Source organism: Bos grunniens, chromosome 21 (genome assembly GCF_055505025.1).
Source record: "Bos grunniens cultivar Pamir isolate PY7600 chromosome 21, Bosgru_T2T1.0, whole genome shotgun sequence".
In the NCBI taxonomy this organism is placed as follows: Eukaryota; Metazoa; Chordata; class Mammalia; order Artiodactyla; family Bovidae; genus Bos; species Bos grunniens.
This window is the reverse complement of record NC_141185.1, coordinates 47350340-47375854: the sequence shown is the minus strand read 5'-3', so window position 1 is coordinate 47375854 and position 25515 is coordinate 47350340. Positions and strand designations below refer to the sequence as shown.

Here is a 25515-nt window from a genome sequence, read left to right as displayed (position 1 = left end):
CACACTGGCTTCAGTAGTTGTAGCACATGGGCTCAGTAGGTATGTATTCTGGGCTCTAGAGCACAGGTCAGTAGCTGTGGTGCATGGGCTTAGTTGCTCTGTGGCATGTGGGATCTTCTTGACCCAGGGATCGAACCCATGCTTCTTGCATTGGCAGGCGGATTCTTGACTGCTGAGCGACCAGAGAAGCCCTGGAAGGCAGATTCTTAACCAATGGCTCACAAGGGAAGTCCCCAGAACCAACTTCTTTTGAGTCCATCTACTGAGTTAATACTTTTCTTCTCTGTGGGTTAATAATTCTTCCTACCCCACCCCACACACATCCAAGAAACATTCCTTGTTTGTCTTCTGTAATTCTTCACCCATGGCAGCATCTCCTTCCATCCGGGGCTTTAAAGAACATCCTTATTTTCAAATTCTGAAATTGTTCAGACCAGGTAGGACTTCATGGAATGTACTCAGCTTTTCCTTGCTGGTTAGGGGGTGGAAGGCCCCTAATATGACAGAAGTGAGAAGAAGAGAAAGAACCTGTATCCCCACGTGATGTAGCTCAGGATGCACAGCAGATGCCCTGTCATACCCTGCAAAGAAGAGTCCCCTCCGGGGAGGCAGTAAGAAGAGGGATGGCCCTGGATACAGGCTGGGGGCTGATGGTCTGCCTGGGCCCCAGACACGGGAGGGTGAGGAGAAACCACCACTGTGTGTCTCAAACACTGACTTAGGCAATAGTGCCTTTCCTTCAAAATCACTGGGTCTGATTATTTAGGCAATACCGTCCTCAGATCATCTGAAGGACTTCACAGCTCAGCAAAATCTCCCCTCAACCTGGGGAGTCTAAGAATGGCCTCCAAGACTCCGATTAAGGATGTTCATTATAGTATGGTTTATAAGGATGAAAAACCTAGAAGCATCTCGGCACCAACAGTTGAGGATTAAGATATACAGCCATTAAAATGATGTTGCAGAAGGATTTATCAGTGAGAATTAAGTACACAGATTAAGGTATAGAGCCATTAAAACGATGTCATAGAAAAATTTATCAGTGCAAAATAATATTCATCACAAATGTTTAGCTAGGAAAAAAAAGCAGGTTATAAAACAGGATGATTTCATTTTTATTTAAAAAAACAACACGTGTATAAAGGAAAAACCTAGGACTTCCCTGGTGGTTCAGTGGTTGTGAATCTGCTTGTTAGTTTAGGGGACACGGTTTGATCCCTGGTTTGGGAAGATTCCACACGCTGTAGGGCACCTAGGCCCATGTGCTGCAACTACTAAGCCCATGCTCTAGAGCCCATGAGCCCTGGCTCCACAAAAGAAGCCACTGCAACAAGGAGCCTGCGCACTGCAGCTAGAGAGTAGCCCCTGCCTGCTGCGGCTACAGACAGCCTGCATGCAGCAACGAAGACCCAGCGCAGCCAAAAATTAATTTTTAAAAAGATTGTAAAATCGTCTTTTGAAGAAGGAAAATCTAAAATGATAATATAAAACATTTTTCATAATGTTGCTGGGTGTTGCTGGATGAAAAAGGAAAGATGGTTTTAAAGTCTAGTATCAGTCTTAAAAAATGAGTCCTCATAATAAGATTTTTAAGAGCTACCTGGCACCGTGTGACATGCTATACATACATTACTCATTTATTTTTCATCATGTCCTCATGAGTCATTGTTATGTCCATTTTACCAAGGAAACCAAGGCTCAGAGAGGTTAGGTAAGTTGTCCAGGGTCACACAGGTAGGAAGTAGCAGGGCTGGGATTCTCACCAGCTCCATAGGATTCTAAAATCCATCTCTTAATCCTATGCTAAAAACTACCACTTGAGAGGGACATAAATACAACATTCAAGGAAATAAAACTTGGGATACTTGTTTAGAGTAAGACAGGCTGATGGGGACCAGATGCTGGCACCCTGGAGAGGGATGGAGGATATTTATCCCAGGAAGGTCAACCTCTGTTTTCACCCTTACATGCCATAAAGACAAAAACACGAAGCTCATGCAGCTGGTGGGGGAAAATGCCTGTTTCTAGATCTTTATGATTTTTTTTAGCCTTCAAAGTTTTTAACTCAAAGCTCAGAGAAACTGGTGTCAAGTATGCATCCAGGTGAGACACGCACCTGGGATGGTGTTTATGGAGCCCATCAGCTCCTCCACATCAGAGAAATCCAAGGTCTGGTCTTCAAAGTCGGGCTGCGCTGAGATCTCCTCATCTGTTTTTGTTTTCAGGAATTTTCCAAGTCTATCAGTATAAAAAGACACACTAACAAGAATGGAGGGATACTCTTCCCCAGGGTCACTAGCGAGCAGCAACTAGGGCCTCTTTACTGAACTCTTTTTTTAAATAATTATTTTGTTTTTGGCCGCACCAGGTGGCATGTGGGATCTTAGTTCCCCAACCAGGAATGAATGAACCTGCACCCCCTGCATTGGAAATGTGGAATCTTAACCATTGGACCTGCCAGGGAAGTCCCCAGCTGAACTCTTATTTGCTTATTTTAAAATGCTGTGGGCGGCCTTCTGGCCTATGCTTCAGTGACTGACCTATGAAGTCACTGGAGGGGATAGGTGTGGCTGGTTTACACCTTTGAGGAGAGAAGGGGTAGGGTCATGTCAGAGAGTGGGGGGCTGGGGGATGTGGGCCAAAAAGCCCCAGATCCACACCTTCTGGAAGATCCTTAGATGCTGACCTGGGAGCTCCCACCTCCACACCACCCCAGGACCCAGAGACACGCAGCCTCTTAACACGGTCAAGTGCCCTCAAGTTGATGAGCATGAACTGGGGCTCTGGGTCTCCTGCACCTGCTCCGGGCTGTCACACGGTTTGTAAGGAGCAGAGGCAGAATTTGAAACCATGTCTGTCTTTTGCCAAAGCTTATGCTCTGAACCCTGATGTTATTAAACTTCACTGTTTGTGTTGCTTTACAGATATTGTCTGATTTTATTCTCACAAAGCTATCCCTGTTTGTCAGTAAGGAAGGTGAGTCCTAGACTGGCTGGACTTGCCCAAGGTCATGGGGGTATCAGGATTTAAATTCCTGTCTGACTCCAGAATGTGCATGCTTTCTGCTGCACACAGTCTGGGTTCTGGCTTAGCTGGGGGACACTGGGGACACTCTGACTTTTTTGCTTTTTGACCACGTGGCATGTGGGATCATAGCTCCCCAAACAGGGCTCAACCCACGTCCCCTGTGGTGGAAGTGTTGAGTCTTAATCACTGGACCACCAGGGAAGTCCCACTCTCTGGATCTCTGTTCCTCCTGGTGAAAGGAGGGGCTCGGGGAAACCCCATCCCGGCTTGAAGGCTGAGTCTCACCATATGCTCCCTTCCAGCTCTGCGATTCTAAGCTTTGGTACCAGAGGGTCCTTGTGGTCCCACACTATCATTCCAAAGCCGGTGCTATTTACTCTTAGGGGCAGACACAAAAGCTGAACCTGGGAGCATATAACCAAGGGCAACTGATACCTAGTCAGGTATCTAGAGGTAAAAGGAACAGAAAAAGAAAATACATGTCAGAATAAAAGTACTACCTGTCAGCCATAGCCACAGCATCCTAAAAAGCAGGAGAAAGAGAAAAAAAAATCAAACTGATTTTGGAAATAAATTTCTTTTTCAAACTGTAGAATAATATAAATGTATCTTAAAACTTGGAAGTTAGTAGAAGAGAAAAATCAGCCACGTCCACACCCTAAACAAAGACGACTCTTACAACACCTATGCAGTTTCTTCCCATTAACATGACGTGAGCACTTTCCAGGTGACAAATGGTCTTGGGGATCATCAATTTGAAAGACTGCGTCACGGTTCATTGAATGGGAACTCCATCATTTACTCTATTGTTGTACATTTTGGCTGTTTCTAATTTCTCACTACTATAAATAACAGAGAAGACATACTCATATATCTCACTTTCTCCACATTCTAGATTATGTCTGTGAGCTACAGTGATATTGTGGACAAATTGGTTCAAAGGTCTGAGTGTTGAGGGCTCTGACAGTGGCTGCCAACCTGCTGTCCAGCTTCCATCACGCACCCCGCCCTCACCCCAGGCATGGCAGGAGGGAGGGGCTGTGGGCCTTGGAGGACCACTATGGGCGTGGCCAATGGAAAGGGCATATTTGGCAACTAGGAAGCTCTGGAGGCTAGGGGCCCCTCCCTCACATCCTGGATCCCACGTCTGCCCCATATTCCTGTGGGACCCTAAAGAAAGGAGACCCCAGCTCTGGCTGAGATTGAAATTCCCAGTCTGGCTGCATGGGAACTTGGAGTCAGATTGAGGAGGATTTTAAGGACTTTTTTTGCATGTCTGAGCTTATGAACTAAGATGTCTAATGGCAGCACTTGTTACTGAGAAACAGGAGGTACCTTTCTAGCCTGGACATCTTTCTCCCCCGACCTCTGAGAGATCATCTGAGATGGCCAGAAAAGTCTCAGAGTCCTGTTTTTGCCCCACTCCACGGTGAGAGCACCTATCTCTGGATAACCAGGACAGCGGAACAGACTCTGGTGTTAGCTGAGCAGTGGTGGAGGGGAGGGTCAGCTGTATATGAGACTGCTCGGCTACCCACGGTGAAGCTGTGCAGTGAGATGGGGGATGTGTTGTCATGGTTACACATCCAGTGGAATAGATGGATGCTGACCATGAAAGTCAGTTCCAACCCCAGGCAGAGAGGGGACAATCTAACCTACTCTGGCCATGACTGTGATTCCAGTTCATTATTTCGTTTCACTTCATTACTGACCTTTATGAAATCAACCTTCTCTTCATGACACATCTCCTCTATTGTTTCCATTAGTTCTTTGCAGGTGTCAAGATTTTCTCCACAGTTGACCAGTTGTCCATACAAAGCTTCCAGTTTCTCTTTCTTTTTCTCCCCTAGAGCTTGTATTTTTTCTTCGTATTTTTGGGCAAGTGTTTCCAAGATCTCATTGTAATGAGACTCAAAGTTTTGTTCTTGTCTTCCAAAATTCTCCTGCAAGATATAGTTGATCTCAGCTGTCATTTCAGTGCATGTATGTTGACTGCAGAGTCATTTGGGGCATGAAAATGCATCTACTCAGAGATGTTTTGGTCCCTCCCTGTTAATCTTATTGTCTCTTGCCAGGGTGCTGAGGTGGACAAAGGTGGAAGTAGGACCAGGCGTCTCCAGCTAGAACCCCAGGGATAATCTTAACAAGCAGTATTGCTTTCTTTGCTGGTGGCATTTCACAATCCTCTTCCCCATACCCCACCCACCTCTGGTGTAGCCACCACCCATCACCATGACAACCGACCTGGAAGATTTTCATGATTATCATTACCTTAATGAGTCAGCCTGCCACTGGAACTCTGGACCTTAACATGAAGACGTCTGCCCTGGAAGAGTCCTACCTAACTTGCTTTCCCTCTTGAGCTCTCAACATCTCATGACATTCACCTCCACTCCTTGATGGTTGAATTATACAAACATCAGGATCACACAGATCCTCATAACAACCAAGAAACAGATGCAGGGGGAGGGGAATAACCCAGATGGTGCCGCCTAACAGATCAGAAAAAGCAGGAAGACAGAGAGAGGGCTGTGCCAGGATTTAATCCTGGAATGCAATGGATGGGGAATATTAATTAAACTTTATCAACTCCTGGTCCCCCTTAGACTGGAAACTCAGGAGAGCTCTGTGGGTTCAGGGAGTACTTACTGAGTATTGACTGTATATGTAAGACTTGCTCAGAATGCTTGAAGAGAGGGAGAAGTGGTAGATGACCCCCACCAGTGCTGAGTGTAAAGGAAGAGGTCAGAGTCCTTACAGAGGGTGGAGACACCGTGAACTGAGAGCAGCGGGCAGCATGGAGTGTAGGGCGCTTCTTCCTGGCTGCTGTACACTTACCCTCCTATCGCCCACCACCCAATGCTTAGATGTGGAAGGGCTGGTCCTTTCCCTGTGTCTCCCATAGGAGATTAGTGCAACAGCTCCCCTCCCTTTTAGGACTGGGGATGGGGAGGAAAGTCTAGCTTAATGGGAAAGGAACCCAGGGCTTAGTTCATTCACACAAGATGCTCCCACTGATGCACTCTGAGGCTGCATTAACAGAGGTAGAGCACCCACACGAAGGGAGGGGACATAGGAAGTCCTCCGGTCCCGTTCCTGGGCTACCTCATCCGGATGGCTAGGTTGTGTGCTGGTGTCCAGCAGTAGATGATACACCTACTAGGCACACCCAGGGAACTGTGACATGTTTGGTGACAGGCACAGAAACTTACTGGCGGTGTGAGAAATAGGTAACATCTAAGGAAAAGAACACATCAGTGACAGGATGGGTGACTTGCAATGTCTGCTTGGCTGGCCCATGAAAGAGTCCTAACTTATAGTGTGAGTGGAGATGTAAAGATACTGAAGACCCAGCCCGTGAGAGCTAACAGTTCGGTAGGGAATGCTGCCAGGTAATTGGTTCCACGGGATTATGCCCCTGTGCTCGGGAAGGCTGGAGAAGGCAATGGCACCCCACTCCAGTACTCTTGCCTGGAAAATCCCATGGACAGAGGAGCCCAGTGGGCTGCAGTCCATGGGGTCGCTAAGAGTTGGACACAAGTGAGCGACTTCACTTTCGCTTTTCACTTTCATGCCTTGGAGAAGGAAATGGCAACCCACTCCAGTGTTCTTGCCTGGAGAATCCCAGGGACGGGGGAGCCTGGTGGGCTGCCGTCTATGGGGTCGCACAGAGTCGGACACGACTGAAGCGACTTAGCAGCAGCAGCAGCAGCAGCAGCTACGGGAAGGCAGACAGAGGGGTGAGGGAACAGGAGCGGCATCAACACCATACATTCCAAGAAACAGGTTCCCTAATTCATACCAGACACAGCTGCTGACTCAATCACTCATGGCTGCATGTATCTGAGTCATTGAGCATGCTCTTACCTCCACCGTGATGAAAACTTCTTCTAAGTGACTTGCAAAGTTTTCCATCTCAATAATTTGCTTTTCCAACTTGTACATATTTTTGTGAATTTCATCCTGTCAAATAGAGGATCCCAAGAAGACATTAACACTATGTTTTCTCTCTCTCTTTCATAGAAGGCATTTTAGATTCATTTCCCACCTACATACTTGAGATACAAATACAATCTCAACAGAAAGAAGACCTAAGCAGACCTACTTACCTTGGCGCTCTCCAGGGCTTTACTGAGCGGAGTCACCTCATGCTGCTTGTGTTCATCCTGATCCTTCTCCGACGCTCTTATTGGAGTTTTGCAAGTGACACAGAAGACGTCAGCCGCTTCTTCCTCGTCCTCCTCCTCTGGGATGACGTAGCACTCATACTCCTCGCTGGCACGGCCGTGGCTGTACCTGTAGGCTTCCCGCAAGTCCTGGCACTGGCCTGCTGAGCCCCACCCCATGAAGCCCAGGTCCTCACCCTGAGCCGCCTCACCAGTAAGTCTCCAGTCTCTCTGCTCACTTCCCATCATCATATAAGAAGGATATTCTGAAACCTCTATTCTGGGTGTGTTTTCCTCAATAAACTCATCCCCTAATTCGTGATCATCTTCAAGTCCATAGAGATGGACAAGTTCATCCACTTCCTCTCCAAGGTCTCTCGGAGCCTTCACTTTCACGCCCCCTCTCATGGGCTCATGGGTCATTTCAGCTTGGACACCTTCTCTTCTCATCCGAGTACTCTCTTCTGGGAAGATCTGCAGTCTGTCTTGAGAGTCATACAGATCCATGTGATAGAAGCGGAAATCCTTAGAAGCAGCAGACCTGCCCAGCCCCGGTGCCTCCCCAGCTCCCTCCTCCATTGTAGCTCCAGGCAGCACCTCTGCACAAGGAGGACTCTTCCTGGACAGTCCTTAGTGGATCTCCTGGGTCCTAGAACACAAAACCCCATTTCTGAGAAGGTCGTTGCAGTAGATGGTTATTTTATTGGGCTCAACTCATTCGCATTAAAAAAAATAATTTCATCTGAGCAGCTCAGTTGTAGTTTCTCTTTCAACAATCTGTAAGGAAAGGTTTGCTTTCTGCAGGAGGATGGACTTCCTGAAGCTCCAATACTTTGGCCACCTGATGCCAAGAGCCGACTCATTGGAAAAGACCCTGATGCTGGAAAAGATTGAGGGTAGGAGGAGAAGGGGGCGACAGAGAATGAGATGGTTGGATGGCATCACTGACTCAATGGACATGAGTTTGAGCAAACCCTGGGGAATAATGAAGGACAGGGAAGCCTGGCGCACTACAGTCCATGGGGTTGCAGAGTCAGACACGACTGATAACTATACAATGACAACAAAGCTTAAAAGAGACAGGAGAAATTATGAACAAAAATATAAATTGGGGGCTTCCTTGGGTGGCTCAGTGGTAGAATGCCAATGCAGGAGACACGGGTTCAATATCTGATCCTGGAAGGTCCCACATGCTGCGCAGCAATCGAGCCCGTACACAACTACTGAAGCCCGCGTGCGCCAGAGCCCATGATCCGAGAAGCCACCGCAGTGAGAACCCGTGCATCACAACTACAGAGTAGCCCCTACTTGCTGCAATTAGAGAAAGCCTGTACAGCAACGAAGAAACAGCACAGCCAAAAATAAATAATTAGTTAATTAATTTAAAAAAACAATCTGAGTACCTCAGTTGCAGTTTCACTTTAAACAATCTGTAAGGAAAGGTTTGCTTTCTACAGGACCATGGGCTTCCAAAGCTTGAAAGAGACAGGAGAAATTACGAAACAAACAAACTATAAATTGATTTGATTAACAAATGATCTCTATACATTTAAAAACCTAAAAATCCCCAAAGGCAAAATAACAGGAAGTGTTTCAGGCAATTATTATTAAATAAATTATGTAGATTAATTGAAAAGAAAAATCTCAGTAGTAAGGAATATTCACAAAATAATTTCCTTTGCATATAATGTTACCTATAGAAAACCATTTGGAAAATAGTTCATCCTTATGAGTAACAGGGGCTTCCCCAATGACTCAGTGGGTGAACAACCCACCTGCAATGCGGGAGACACAGCAGATGTGGGAGACTTGAGTTTGATTCCTGGGTTGGAAATATCCCCTGGAGGAGGAAATGGCAACCCACTCCAGTATTCTTGTCTGGAAAATCCAATGGACAGAGGAGCCTGGCGGGCTGCAAAGCGTCAGACATGACTGAGCACATAGACTCATGTATGAATAACAGAGAATAAACATGTAGATGCTGTTTTGCCTTTCGAGCCCCAAGACTGGGGAAGGATCCATGAAATGAACACTCTTATATGTTGTTGGTTAGAATGTACACAGTCCCACCTTTCTGGAGAGTGAATGTGGCAACATGGATCAAGAGCCTTAGAGATGTTCCCGCTGCTCAGGGACTTCCCTGGTGGCCCAGCGGTTAAGACTCTGCTTCTAGTGCAGGTGGTGCAGGTCTGATCCTTGGTGGAGGAACTAAGAGCCCACAAGCTGCGCAGCCAAAAATAAAAAAGAGTTCATACTTTCTAACCTAATAGACCTTTTCTAGGACCCTAAAGAAAAAAATCTCAAATATAGCAGAAAACATTATTTCTATACAAAAATGTCCACCACAAAATTTTTTTATAATAGCTGAAAAATAAAAACTGTAAAGCTCTAATGATTAGGAGAATCATAACAAAACTAGAATATGTACACCCTGTAAAATATAATGTAGCCTTTAAAATGTTAGGGAGAGCAAATGGTACCTTGAGGAAAGACTTATAATATGATACTAAGTAAAATAAACAGAGTACTCAGTATATATAGACTATGAGGTCTACTATTTTAATGGAGGTGCATAAAATCTAGAAATAAATAATAATAACAGCAGCAAATACAATATTAGTAGTAGCTACTGCATGTTGAGCACTTACTGTGTATTTTCTCCTGTGCTAGGCAATTAATTAATTTTTTTTTAGCCACAGGGCATGTGAGATCTTAGCTCACAGACTAGGGATCGAACCTGTGCTCCCTGCAGTGGAAGTGCAAAGTGTGAACCACTGGACCACCAGGGAAGTCCCTGTGCTAAGAAATTTTACATACAGTTTTCTGTGCGGTAGCCACTATTATTATCCCCATTTTACAGACTGGGAGACAATTGGCTCCCAGAGGGTATCTTGTGCAAGGAAGGTCACATGGCTAGTAAGTTGTTGAACTGGGATTTGAATCTGAGTGTGTGTAGTGGTCATGAGACTGAGCCTTGCAGACATCCACTTATAGGGGCCATAACCAGGGGTTTCAGCTACACTCTGAAAGTCACTGTCACATTCGCATGGAGGACACTCTTCCTGTTGGCGTCTCCCATCCGATGACAAAGCGTAGCAGGGACACTAAGGCAGATCCATTTCTGATTGACACAAAACTACCCTGGTGGCAAACCTTGGCTGCAGGACTCCTTGACAGCCATGCCAGACCTTTCCTAGAGTGTGTGGTGGGCTAGTACGATTCTCCAACCTTCCTTCCTTCTATCCATATCTGACCCCAGCCTTTCCTATCTTTCTCCCCTTTATAATCTCACACAATAAAACAGCGTGAGATTATAATTTATAATTATAGTCCCCTAATAAGACATAGTCCCCTATGTTTTATTTATATTTATCTAGTCCCCTAGATTATAGTCCCCTAATAAAACAGTGTGTATCTAACTTCTAATTTGGTGCCTGCTTCTTGGAAGGCCTTGTTAACACAGTCTGTTGGACTATAAAGTCCCTGCTTGCTTCTTGGCACACAACTGCCATTATATTACTTTTTGGTAATACTTTAGTGTTCGTTGCTCAGTCGTGTCCAACTCTTTGTGACCCCACAGACTGTAGCCCACCAGGCTCCTCTGTCAATGGGATTCTCAAGGAAAAAATACTGGAGTGGGTCGCCCTTTCCTTCTCCAGGGGATCTTCCTCCAGGGGAATGAACCTGAGTCTCCTGCACTGCAGGCAGATTCTTCACCATCTGAGTCACCAGGGAAGCCCCTTGCTTTAATTGATACGTAGTTTACATGAACAGAGGAGCCTGGCAGGCCACAGTCCATGGGGTCACAAGAGTTGGACATGACTTAGTGACTAAACAACAACCCACCTGCCTAAAGGCTGTAGTTCAGTAATTTTTAGCATAGTCACAAAAACGAGCAATGATCTCCACAGATAATTTTAGACCATTTTCATTACCTCAAAAAGAGACTCTGGGGACATCCCCAGTGGCCCAGTGGTTAAGACTCTGAGCTCCCAAAGCAGCAGGCTCAGGTTTGATCCCTGGTCAGGAAACTAGATCCCACGTGCTGCATGGTTTACACGCTACAATGAAGATCAGTGATCTCATGTGCTACAACTAAGACTTGGCACAGCAAAATAAATAAAATAAATATTAAGAAACTCTGCACTCATTAGCTATCATGACTCACATCCCCTCATTTCCACTAGCCCTAAGCAACCACAAATTTATTTTCTATCTCTACAGATGCTCCTGTTTGGACATTTCATATAGATGGAATTGTATGGTATGTGGTCTTTGGTGACGAGCCTCTTTCTTAGCATAGTTTTCAAGGTTCATCCAGGTTGCAGCATATGTCAACAGTTCATTTCTTACTAGAGCTGAATAATATCCTATTGTATGGATATATCATATTTTGTTTATCTAGTCATCTGTTGATTCGCACCACTTCCCATTTCATTTGGGTTGATTCCACCTTTTGGCCATACTAAATAATGCTATTAAAATATGTACAAGTTTTTGTGTGCATATATGTTTCATCTCCCTTGGGTAGGTAGATGCCAAGGAGTGGGATTTCTGGATAAAATAGTAACTCCCTGTTTAATTATTGGAGGAATACCAGACGGTTTTCCAAAGTGGCTGTATTATTTTACATCTCTACCAGCATTGTATGAAGGCTCTGATTTCTCCACATCCCTGTCAACACTTGTTACTGTCGATTTTTTTTTTTTTAAATCATAGTACAAAGGCAGAAGTGAGCCAGGTTGGCAGGCAGATGAGCAAAGAAGAGTAGGAAGCACTGTACAGGCATAAAGTGCATTGCACTCCAGGATCTAATGCCTGATGATCTGAGGTGGAGCTGATGTAATAACAAAAGAAATAAAGTGCACAATAAATACTATGCCCTTGAATCATTCTGAAACCATCCCCCGATCCCAGTTCATGGGAAAAATTGTCTTCCATGAAACCACCCCTGGTGCCAAAAAGGTTGGGAACTGCTGTGGGAGGAATGACTGAGAGTGGTCACCAGGCCTCACGAGAGACCCTCAGCTAGAATCTTGTAGTTGAGCTGCTTCCAGATTCCTGGCCCTCAGGAACCATGGAAGACAATGAACATTTGTTTACTGTTTGAAGCTATTCAATTTTGGCAAAAAATTAACATGCAGCAATAGACAACTACTATACTGTTCCAGCCTAAAATAAGCTTTTTCCCTCTTGTTAAACTTCTCTCCCTCCTCTATTTTTTTTTTTTTCCTTTCACATTGGGCTTCTCTAAAGGGTTGCAGTTGTGCTTCCCGGGTGGCTCAGTAGTACAGAATCTGCCTGTCAAAGCAGGAGACACAGGAGATGTGGGCTTGATCCCTGGGTCAGGAAGATCCACGGAGAAGGAAATTGCAACCCACTCCAGTATTCTTGCCTGGAGAATCCCATGGACAGAGCAGCTTGGTGGGCTACAGTCCATGGGGTTTCTAAGAGTTGGATGCAATCAAGCTACTGAAAACCAAAGGGTGCAGTTAAACTGTTGATCTGCAGACTACAGCATTTGTACACTAAGGCTCTCCAAGGGGGACATGGACACGGATAGTTTTAAGAGTACCAGATGTGCAACGTAATATTTAATCTTTCCCAGAGCTGCTCAGCCTGGCAATGAGCCAGCAGTCGAGGCTTCCTGCAGGTGATCTTTTCATAATAGCCCTTCATCTTTTTATTAGAAACGTAGAGCTATAACTCTCACTCATCCTGAATATTACATTCCACTGTGAGATTTCATTGCTTTGGAATTAAAAAAAACCCCAGTGGGCTAAATGAAAGGACAATTTGAAGTATTGGTATCAGTGTAGAAAGAGTGAGTGACGTTTATTGAATGGATAAGGAAATTTTTTGTAAGTTGAGTGGTTTCCAATTCTTTGCTTTCAACAAAATTGAAGGAAGATCTAATCAAATGTCATCTTATACATGGTCTAAAATGACTTTTCATGATATATTACTATGTAATTTTTGGCATACACTTTGGGAAGAGTTCAGAGAATTGAGTGACTTGCTATAATAAAACAGCTTCATTTTCCATCTACTTCTGTAGTGAACAGGTTCGCTTGGTGCTTACAACTACAAAATGAAAAATAGAAAGACAACTGGCACTAATTTCTGTTGCATTATAGAATATGTCATCTTCATCCATGGATGTACAAACTAACTTTAAAGAAAGTCCCACCCACTTTATTAAGAAATGCATTTCTCTTTTACTTTTTTCTTTTGTTCAATAATTATTTGCCAAAATGTACAATGCATTATGTCATACTGCTTGTGTGAATGTGCTCAGATGCTCAGTTGTGTCCAGCTGTTTGTGACCCCATGAACTGTAGCCTGCCAGGCTCCTCTGTCCGTGGGATTTCCCAGGCAAGAATACTGCACTGGGCCGCCATTTCCTTCTCCCCAGGGATCAAACCCTATCTCTTACATGTCCTGCACTGGCAGGCAGACCCTTTACCACTAGGGCCACCTGGGAAGCCCTGTGATTAAAAATTGTATTGATAAACTTGATCCAGAAGGAAAAAATATTATTTTATTCTTAAATTTTTTAATTTATATTTTATTTATATTTTTTTGGAGGGGCCAGTCCTCTCCTCTCCTCCTTACCACCCTTAGCCTTAGTCTTGTGAGCTCACAAGACAGAACTCAGACTGTGTGGGGGCAGGTGGCAGGAGAAGCCTGGTGGGCTGTCTTGGGAATGAGGATGGAGGTCTGGGCCAACTGGCAAAGTGTCTCTGAGCAGCCTTGGCTGCATGGACAAGTCTTTCCCCAAGGGTGTGGGTAGAAAAGCTAAGTGATCCTTGGGCTCTGTAGGCAGAGACTGAGAAACGAGGATGAACCTGAAGGCTGATATCAGGAATATCCAGGGCGGGGACTGGGACCCCGAGGATCAGTTCAGGACCTCATAGACACTAAGGCCAGAGAGCGGAGAGGCTGAAGAATGTGGGTTCTTTGGACAGCTGCTGAGCCAACTGGGCCTCCAGCTGTCTCCTAGAGTGGTCTACAGAGATGGCTGCAAGTGTGTGGCTTGAGAGACAGGGTCAATGTCCCACCACACATAAAACTAGAAAGAAAAGAAAAATGAGAGGTGACAACTTTGGCCACCTGATGCAAAGAGCCAACTCATTGGAAAAGACCTGTGGGAAAGACTGAGGGCAGGAGGAGAAGGGGGCGACAGAGGATGAGATGGTTGGATGGCATCACCAACTAGATGGACATGAGTTTGAGCAAGCACGGGGAGATAGTGAAGGACAGGGGAACCTGGCGTGCTGCAGTCCATGGGGTGCAAAGAGTTGGACACGACTTAGTGACTGAACAACACGTGAGGGTGTCAAGTCTGAGGCGATGGGGGCTTTTCAGGAAGGCGGCTCCTCCTCTGGGCTCTGCCTGCGCCTGGGGAGAGCTGAAGGCCAGAGACAAGGGTTTTGAGTCATTTTCAGACCAGGGGACATGGAAGCTGTGAGTGTGGCCAAGATCACCCGGAGCACATGGACAGTGAGCAGAAGGACCAGATGGAAGCCTGGGGACTGCCAACACATGAGGAGCAGCTAAGGGAGGCAGTCAGCAAAGATTCCAGCAGGCGGTGGCCTGAGGTGATCACAGCTGAGCCAGGGGAGAAGGAAGGGTGAGTAGGAGCAAACGACACAGAGCAGTCAAGGAAGCACAGGGCAGTGTCCCTGGATTTCACAATTAGGCCATCAGAAAATGTGATATTTAAATGGCAATCAGGACTTTCTTGGCATTAGTGGTTAGGACTCTGTGCTTCCACTGCAGGGGGTGCAGGTTTGATCCCTGGTCAGGGAACTAAGATCCCACATGGCATGGCTCCAAAAAAGTAATAATAAAAAATAAAATAATATTTTTTTTCCTTCTGGATTAATTTATCAATACAATTTTTAATCACAGGGCTTCCCAGGTGGCCCTAGTGGTAAAGAATGTGCCTGCCAGTGTAGGAATCCGCAGATTCGATCCCTGGGTCAGGAAGATCGCTTGGAGAAGGAAATGGCACCCCACTCCAGTATTCTTGCCTGAGAAATCTCATGGACAGAGGAGCCTGGCGGGCTACAGTCTGGGTGCGTGCTTAGTCATGTTGGACTCTTCACGACCCCATGGACTGTGTAGCTCTCCAGGCTCCTCTATCCATGGGATTCTCCAGGCAACAATACTGGAAGTAGGGTGCCATTTCTTCCTCCAGGGGATCTTCCTGACTCAGGGACTGAACCCACATCTCCTGAATTGGCAGGTGGATTCTTTACCACTGAGCCACCTGGGAAGCCCCTCTTTATCTGGGACATTGCACCAAATGTCTCTCTCCCAGTCATCATCGTTATGACCCTGCTGGGAAGCCCCTCACACACCCCTCCATGGTGTCACCCTGGCTTTTGCTGACAGCAAGACAAAAATACAAGAACCAAGTGTCCCTCTCTGACCATGGTGGGGACAGTGGGGGTGTGACCACACGGACGCAGTCCTGCTGAGCTCCCATGGGTCTTGTCTCTTCCCTCCTTCACTCTGATGTGCCCATAGGATGCTGTTCCTCCATCTTCTCCATCAGTACCACACAGAGAGGTAACTTCCAGCAGCTATTAGGGGACAAAGATGCTGGTATCCTAACCAGCCCCATACCACACAGGCAACTGGTTTCTAGGCTCTGGATCCCCATCAGGAAATTTCACTCCTGAAACTCCAGGACAGGGCACATAGCACTTGGGGGCCAGAAAAGCTTCAGTCCCATCCTCTAGTGCTGCCAAACTCTTATTTAGGAAAAGAATGGTAAACATTGCTTCAGTCATGTCTGCTGAGGCTGAGTATAATGACTACGCAGGACTGATGCAAAAGATACGGGCTCCACAGTGTGCGGGTCCACCACTAGGTCCAAGGACACCTGGCCACTTCCTGGGAGGAGGAAGGGATGAATGAAGGTCACTCCCAGGGGCAGCATCACCAAGCAAGAGGCTCTGGGACTAGTGCTTTGTTCCCAAGCCCAGCATCCAGGACTTACGAAGACGGCGAGAGCCTGGATGTTCTTTGGGGTTGCTGCTAAGAACCCTGCTTACTACTAGACTGGCTGGATGGTCCTGGAATGTCCTCATCAACACAGCCTGTTGTACGGATGCGTCAAGTGAAGCAGGACACATCTCATGATAAGTCTGTATCCCAACAGAAACAAAAGCCAAGGACATACACACACACACACACACACACACACACACACCAGACCCAAAGGATTGCTCATTCTTCCTGGGTAGCATGTTCATTGCCAGGGACTACTTTAGCCAGGGTTTCCCTTAAAATGTCCCCAAAGTCAAAGAGTGAGGGGCTTCCCTGGTAGCTCAATGGTAAAGAATCCACCTGCCAATGCAGGAGACAAGAGTTCGATCCCTGGGTCAGGAGGATCTCCTGGAGAAGGGAATGGGAACCAACTACAGTATTCTTGCCTGGGAAATCCCATGGACAAAGGAGCCTACCGTCTATGGGGTCGCAAACAGTTGAACATGACTTAGCGACTAAACAACAAGGCCAACGGGGTCGTACAACTATGGAAGCACTGCTTTGCCTTCTCCCTGGATTACAATCCATCCTAGGTCCCCACATTCATTATATGGTCAACAAAGCAATCAGAGTCTGCTGTCCGAAGGGGCTCTAGGTACTGCCTCCACTCTCCTGTGTGTCTGTGTAACTAAGCAGGATTATTCCATTGTGTGAAGGGATAGACTCTTCAATAAGTAGTGCTGGGGAAACTGGATAATCACATGTAAAAGAATGAATCCTGACCCCTATCTTATGCCACTCATCAAAATAAACTCAAAATGGATTAAAGACTTAAATGTAAGAACTAAAACCACAGAAGCCCTAGAAGAATACATAGGGGGAAATTTCCACATATACACCAAAAGCACAAGCAACAAAAGCAAAAATAAACAAGTGGGACTACATCAAACTAAAAAGCTTTTGCCCAGGAAAAGAAACAATCAATAAAATGAAAAGGCAACCTATGAAATGGGAGAATATATTTGGAAACTATCTATATGATAAGGAGTTAATTTCTAAAACATAGAAGGAACTCATACAATCCAACAGCAAAAATCCCCCAATAATTTGATTTAAAGTTGGGCAGAAGACTTAAATAGAATTTCACCTTAAATCTTACATCTTAGCATGGCTATTATAAAAAAGACAAGAGATAAGCGACACAGTGATCAAGACCATCCCCAAGAAAAAGAAATGCAAAAAGGCAAAATGGTTGTCTGAGGAGGCCTTCCAAATAGCTGGGAAAAGAAGAGAAGCTAACGGCAAAGGAGAAAAGGAAAGATACACCCATCTGAATGCAGAGTTCCAAAGAATAGCAAGGAGAGAGAAGAAAGCCTTCCTCAGTGATCAATGTAAAGAAATAGAGGAAAACAATAGGATGGGAAATACTAGAGATCTCTTCAAGAACATTAGAGATACCAAAGGAACATTTCATGCAAAAATGGCGCAATAAAGTACAGAAATGGTATGGACCTAACAGAAGCAGGAGATATTAAGAAGAGGTGGCAAGAATACACAGAAGAATTATACAAAAAAAGATTTTCATGACCCAGATAACCACGATGGTGTGATCACTCATCTAGAGCCAGACATCCTGGAATATTAAGTCAAGTGGGCCTTAGGAAGCATCACTACGAGCAAAGCTAGCGGAGGTGATGGAATTCCAGTTGAGCTATTTCAAATCCTAAAATATGACGCTGTGAAAATGCTGCACTCAATATGCCAGCAAATCTGGAAAACTCAGTAGTGGCCACAGGCCTGGAAAAGGTCAGTTTTCATTCCATTCCCAAAGAAAGGCAATGCCAAAGAATGTTCAAACTACCACACAACTGCACTCATTTCACACACTAGTAAAGTTAAAAATTCTCCAAACGAAGCTCCAACAGCACGTGAACTGAGAACTTCCATATGTTCAAGCTGAATTTAGAAAAGGCAGAGGAACCAGAGATCAAATTGCCAACGTCTGCTGGATCATCTAAAAAGAAGAGTTTCAGAAAAACATCTACTTCTGCTTTACTGACTATGCCAAAGTCTTTGACTGTGTGGATCACAACAAACTGTGGAAAATTCTGAAAAAGATGGGAATACCAGACCACCTTACCTGCCTCCTGAGAAATCTGTATGCAGGTCAAGAAGCAACAGTTAGAAACAGACATGGAACAACAGACTGATTCCAAATCAGGAAAGAAGTATGTCAAGGCTGTGTTTTGTCACCCTGCTTATTTAACTTATATGCAGAGTACATCATGTGAAATGCTGGGCTGCATGAAGCACAAGCTGGAATCAAGATTTCCAGGAGAAATATCAATAACCTCAGATATGCAGATGACACCACCCTTATGGCAGAAAGTGAAGAGGAACTAAAAAGCCTCTTGATGAAAGTGAAAGAGAAGAGTGAAAAAGTTGGCTTGAAGCTCAACATTCAGAAAACTAAGATCATGGCATCTGGTCCCATCATTTCATGGCAAATAAATGGGGAAACAATGGAAACAGTGATAGACTTTACTTTTTGGGGCTCCAGAATCACTGCAGATGGTGATTGCAGCCATGAAATTAAAAGGCTCTTGCTTCTTGGAAGAAAAGCTATGACCAATCTAGACAGCATATTAAAAAGCAGAGACATTACATTGCCAACAAAGCTCCGTCTAGTCAAAGCTCTGGTTTTTCCAGTAGTCATGTATGGACGTGAGAATTGGACCATAAAGAAAGTTGAGCGCTGAAGACTGATGCTTTTGAGCTGTGGTGCTGGAGAAGATTCTTGAGAGTCCCTTGGACTGCAAGGAGATAAAACCAGTCAATCCTAAGGAAATCAGTCCTGAATATTCATTGTTAGGACTGAAGCTGAAGCCCTAATACTTTGGCCACCTGATGAGAAGGACTGACTCATTGGAAAAGACCCTGATGCTGGGAAAGATTGAAGGCAGGAGGAGAAGGGGACGACAGAGGATGAGATGGTTGGATGGCATCACCAACTTGATGGACATGCGTTTGATTGAGCTTTGGGAGTTGGTGATGGACAGGCAAACCTGGCATGCTGCAGTCCATGGGTCCGACACCACTGAGTGAGTGAACTGAACTGAAGTGTGGATAAGGATGTGGAAAACGGGGGATTCTTGTCCACTGTTGGTCTGAGTGTAGTGTAGCCACTATGAAAAACAGTATGGAGGCTCCTCAAAAAATTAAAAATAAAACTATCATACAATCCAGCAATCCCATTTCCATGTATGGATCCAAAGGAAATGAAGTCATAATCTTGAAGAGATATCTGCACTCATGTTCATTGTAGGTTTCTTCACAATAGTCACGACATGTCCATCAATGGATGAATGTGTAAAGAAACACACACACACATACAATGGAAAATTATGCAGCCATTAAAGGGAAAGAATTTCAGTCAGTTGAACTGAGGTGGATGAACCTAGAGTCTCTTATACAGAGTGAAGTAGGTCAGAAAGACAAATACCATATATTAACACATATATATGGAATCTAGAAAAATGGTACTGATGAAACTATTTGCAGGGCAGGAACAGAGATGAAGACGTAGAGAATGGACTTGTGAACATGGCGGGAAGAAGAGCATGGGATGAATCTGGAGATTAGCAGTGACACATATACACTACTGTGTGTGAAACAGGTGACTCACGGGAAGCTGCTGTGTAACGTAAGGAGCTCAGCGTGGTGCTGTGAGGACCGAGAGGCGTGGGATGGGGATGGGTGGGGGGAGGCTCAGGAGAAGAGGGATGTATATACACATATATGTATATATACATATACACAAAGCAATTCTCCTCCAATTAAAAAAATTTTTTTAAAGAACCAAATAAATAAATAAAAGTATTATATGGGAAATACAGCAACAATTTAAAAAAAAAAGAAGGAGGAGGAGTTCTTCCACACCAGCTTTCGTCCTTTGAATGAACCAGCACAAACTGGTTTGGGAGCTTGGCAGCAAAAGGAGAAACATTGTGACACACCCCAGAGTTACATTCACTTTTCCCCTTAATATCTAGACTCTTTCCATTTCTTAACAAAATATTCAGAACTGGGGGAGAGAGGAATATTAACACTAAATTGTCATTTGATAAGTGTAAAACCAAGGCTCAGAGAAATACAGTAATAAATCATAATTTATAAAAATACATTAGGGATTTCCGTGGTGGTCCAGTGGCTAAGACTCTGGACTCCCAATGCAGGGGCCCAGGTTAGATCCCTTGTTAGGGCACTAGGTCCCACGTGCCACAACTAAGACCTGGCACAGCCAAATAAATAAATAAATTAAGTAAATGTTAAAAAAATACATTAGTTGGGTAGCTTCCAGTCTATGCAATTGATCTGTAGTTAAAAAAAGAGACTTTTGCCTAAGTCTTACATAGGAGGTGTGTTCCTGCACTTTAATTAGAAAAATTCCCGATAAAAACAAGTCTTTTAACCTTTTATGGGCCATGGATATCCCTGAGAATCCACTGAAAGCTGTGAATTCTTTCCCCAAGAGTAGCCGATAAGGGCACAGATATAATTTTGTCTACAATTTGAGAAGCTCACCCATGTATCTCTTGGCAATTTCTGAGTCGAGGCTAAAGAAACCTGCTTTAAAGTGTTAGCTGTACAGTGTTTATGTTTTTTGTTTTTAATTCTGGCAGTGTGGCAGGTGGGATCTTAGTTCCTCAAGCAAGGATTCAACCTGCGTCCCCTGCACCCTTCCCTACATTGGGAGCACAGAGGCTTAACCATTGGACCACCAGGAAGTGCCCAGCGGTACAGTTTTGCAAGATGGTTCAAATCTGCACAGCCTACACCTGAAAAGTTTCTAAGGGAGGAGGGGGATGCATAACAAGTAAAAAGTGATTATGATGCTGTTTTTCAGTATTTGAATCGAAGCTTAAAATTATGGTTTGGCAGCATAACATGCAGATTAAAATAAAAGGTATTTATCAACCTGGTACCATAGCCAAATGGTATCCACATTCAAGGTTCCAAACTGTTCTGACAAATGGACCCTACACTAAAAATACCCTAAGGACACCCTGCAAGAACCACTAGCTTCTCTCTGTCTGCATCTGAGGCTTTCACGCCCTGTACTGAGGCCACATTCTTGAATCCTTGCTATAAGAAGGCACAGGAAATGTTCACATCGTTTACTGCAATGTACACACATCTGCGATTTAAGACGACATCTCTTCCCACCTAAAGGAAGACATTGTGGCACTAAGTTACTGGGTTTCTAGTAAACATTTTGCATTAGAAGAATGACTACACAAAAACTTGCCTGCTAAGTTAAGGATCCATAAAGTCTTCTTTTAACTTGGAGGCTGTGGTAACTGCTAGAAACTGCATTCGCGTTCAGCAGGCTTTCCCTCCTGGTGACCTCTGCGTGCCCAGCAAGCTGCCCCTGCCCGTTTTAGCCACAGTTCTACAAGTGGTGAAGGTGATGGTAACATGAGCTGGCTCCGGCTGCAAATAGCAACAGGCCTGCCATGAGTGAAAGCCCAAATATAGACCTGCCCACTGCTGACCGCTCAAGTGTCACCAGCAGAAGTTACATGCTGTCCCCTGAATTACTTCCATTACCGTGGGGACTGGAGTCTGGTGCCTCCATGGAGGGGATTCAGATGTCTAGTCATGTATAGAGGGTGGAGGGCTGTCACAGCAAGGGCAGGAGGCTGGCTGCAGGCCACAAAGAGGAAGAGGACTTCTGGGAGCCCCCAGGTATCCACCTGGCCTGAGGGGCTTTACCCAGAGTCTTTTCAACAAGCGCAACTCCGAAGGTAATCAAACACAACTTAATTTTTTTCTCCCACAATTCCTTGAACATTTACTCATGTATTCTCCTCTCAGGATAAAAATCCAGCACACCGGGGACTTCCTGCTCCCTCTTAGGTAACACAGTCCTAGGGTCATTTGAAGGCATAGTCTCCATTCAGTAACGGAAGGTACAGTCCAATATGTTAATTAAAAAGTCAAAGTTAGTTTGGACTTTTCAGGCGGCACTAGTGGAAAAGAACCTGCCTGCCAATGCAGATGGAGGAGATGTAAGAGTCGTGAGATCAGTCCCTGGGTTGGGAAGATCCCCTGGAGGAAGGAATGGCAACCCCCTGAAGTATTCTTGCCTGGGAAATCCCATGGACAGAGGAGCCTGGTGGGCTACAGTCCACAGGGTTGCAAAGAGTAGGACATGACTAAGGTGACTTAGCATCTAGCACAACACACAAAATTAGTTTGGCCAGCGTCAAAATCTCCGTTCCCAAGCTGAGGCCTCTGCAGCTAGAAATCTGCTTTTTCTCCCTGTACCTCCTCCCAAAGCTGCTGGTTTGTTCACCAGGGGCAGGAGGCGATAACGTGATAAGGCAGCACCTATCTGAGCTAATGCCGCCGAGGGTGGATGCTAGCTTCTGCTTCTCTGGGGCAGACACTCAGATCACTCTGAGCTTTTCTACACCTCTGGGAACCCATGATGCTCTCCCCTGGAGTTCCCACCGCCAGGCTGAGAACCCCTCTATTTCAGGGGGTCCCTTGTACTCCTCCTCCAGGCTCTGGGGGGCCACCCCTAAGATTCCTCAAATGAGGTCTCCTCACCCACGCAGCTGGTTCTCTCAGGCAGGATCCAGGTGCCTCCTTGCTGGCTCAGTGATCCAGCTGGCCCACATTTGGATCTTGGGATGCAGGCTCCATCCTTGGTCCTGGCAAACTCTGGGATGCAGACACTTCCAATGCAGCCACTCCACCAGCTCAGCCACCAGAACTGCCAGGAAATACAGCCTCTTTCCTCTGGCCACCTGCAGGAAATACAGCAAACTCTCTGAAGGGTCCTGTTTTTGAAGACCCCTCACAGGGCTTAGGGGTAGAGGGTAGGATTTCCAATACCGCCCCTGCCCCGCCAGTCCAACCACAGCTCTCTCCAGAAAAATTGCTCCACTAGCCTCCCTCCCAGTCACCCTCTCTTCTTCACTCTGATCCCTTTTAATTTTTTTCCATTGGTGCAGAGTTCTGGACCATTTCCTTTAAAAGTCTGCATGTGGTGATTTGATCTTAGAATTTGACATCTATTGCTTTTTTAAACCTTAATCAAAATTTTATTTTAAAAAACATTGTTACTGCCAAGTATCTATATGCCAAAAATATTGGATGCAAATAAAACATCAAAAGCAAAAGATTTGAAAGAATAAATTATGCAAAGATGCATGTACTCTAAGAAGGTTCACCACAGCATTATCTCTATTGACAGAAAATTGAAGTTAATCTATTTCTACCAAAACAGAATCATTTAAATAAATCACAATAATGTCAACTCAGTATTGGCAAGTATTAAAATAATGATGTAGATACCTATTTTTTAAATGTGGAAAATGCTCACAATATATTTGTAGAAAGAGTAGAAAGTAGAAAGACTATGCAAAATATTAGGGACAGGGGTGTACCTATGGCTGATTCTTATTGATGTATGACAGAAAACTACAAAATTCTGTAAAGCAGTTATCCTTCAATTAAAAAAATAAATTAAAAAAGAGTATGCAAAATATTTGGAGAAGGCAATGGCAACCCACTCCAGTACTCTTGCCTGGAAAATCCCATGGACAGAGGAGCCTGGTAGGCTGCAGTCCATGGGGTCGCTAAGAGTCGGGCACAACTGAGCGACTTCACTTTCACTTTTCACTTTCATGCATTGGAGAAGGAAATGGCAACCCACTCCAGTATTCCTGCCTGGAGAATCCCAGGGACAGAGGAGCCTAATGGGCTGCCGAATATGGGATTGCACAGAGTCGGACACGACTGAAGCGACTTAGCAGCAGCAGCAGCATGCAAAATATTATTACAGTATAAAACCACCTGACGCAAAGAACTGACTTATTGGAAAAGACCCTGATGCTGGGAAAGATTGAAGGCAGGAGGAGAAGGGGACGACAGAGGATGAGATGGTTGAATGGCATAACCGACTCAATGACAAGCTCCAGGATTTGGTGATGGACAGGGAAGCCTGGTGTGCTGCAGTCCATGGGTTCGCAAAGAGGTGGACATGACTGAGTGACTGAACTGAATAAATATATATACACACACAAAGTGAAAGCAAGGTTTACGTCTTCTGAGTTATATTACTTTTATCTTTTTATCTCTGATGTGTCCATTTTATAATAATTATATTTACCATGTGCTACTTTTAAAAAGTCTTTATTTCCTGTTTTAAATAGTATATAGTGTTTGACTTAGAAAAAAACAAATACTACAAAAGAACCAAAAAATAAAGTGAATGTAAACCAGTCATAGGAGAAGGCAATGGCAACTCACTCTAGTACTCTTGCCTGGAAAATCTCATGGACGGAGGAGCCTGGTAGGCTGCAGTCCATGGGATCGATAGGAGTCGGACATGACTGAGCAGCTTCACTTTCACTTTTCAGTTTCATGCACTGGAGAAGGCAATGGCAACCCACTCCAGTGTTCTTGCCTGGAGAATCTCAGGGACGGGGGAGCCTCATGGGCTGCCGTCTATGGGGTCGCACAGAGTCAGACACGATTGAAGCAACTTAGCAGCAGCAGCGAACCAGTCATACATCCTGGTAACAACAATTATTAGGTTTGGTGTATACTTATCTGTATTTTTTCTAAGAATATATACATTTATTCCCCTCACATGAAATAAAAATTGTAGAAAGCCTGCTAATTTCATTTTGAAAAAGCAAATAATTTAGAAAGACTAATAGAAATGATAAAATAATATAAAAAATACAGTTAAAAGACATTCTATAAAGAATATACACGGGCTTCCCTGGTGGCTCAGTGGTCAAGAATTCGCCTGCCAATGCAGGAGACATAGGTTTGGTCCCTGATCTGGGAAGATGGCACTTGCCACAGAGCCACTAAACCCATGCAGCAAAACTATTGAGTGTATGCTCCAGAGCCTGGGAGCCACAACTACTGAGCCCATGTGATACAACTACTGAAGCCTGCTTGCCCTAGAGCCAGTCCTCTGCAAAAAGAGAAGCCACCACAGTGAAAAACCAGGGTGCCGCAACTAGAGAGCAGCCCCTGCTCATTGCAACTAGAGAAAAAGTCCACTCAGCAATTAAGACTCAGCACTGCCAACAAGTAAATTAACTAAATTATTTTTTAAAAGAATATACAAAAAGATATTAAAACAGACTAGTTCAGTTCAGTTCAGTCATTCAGTCATGTCCAACTCTTTGTGACCCCATAGACTGCAGCACACCATGCTTCCCTGTCCATCACTACTCCCGGAGCTTACTCAAACTCATGTCCATTGAATCGGTGATACCATTCAACCACCTCA

The 25515-nt window shown here is 44.8% G+C and overlaps 1 protein-coding gene across 4 annotated transcripts in view; it reads right to left on the bottom strand.

The window, feature by feature from the left end:
- Positions 1–25515, bottom strand: part of FSD2 (fibronectin type III and SPRY domain containing 2) — a 44880-nt gene that overhangs the window by 15002 nt on the left and 4363 nt on the right. For 2 of the 4 annotated variants that reach the window (XM_086364339.1, XM_086364340.1), the window contains exons 2-7: positions 22809–23008; positions 7137–7842; positions 6895–6990; positions 4740–4970; positions 3528–3550; positions 2117–2238 (exon numbers count right to left, since the gene is read on the bottom strand). In XM_086364339.1, the coding sequence (XP_086220465.1) occupies positions 2117–2238; positions 3528–3550; positions 4740–4970; positions 6895–6990; positions 7137–7772 (1108 nt within the window). In that variant the 5' untranslated portion in view covers positions 7773–7842; positions 22809–23008. Of the gene's footprint in view, positions 1–2116; positions 2239–3527; positions 3551–4739; positions 4971–6894; positions 6991–7136; positions 7843–9263; positions 9417–21501; positions 21609–22808; positions 23009–25515 lie in introns of those variants that run through there. The other 2 variants (XM_086364338.1, XM_086364341.1) reach the window with 2 other exon arrangements.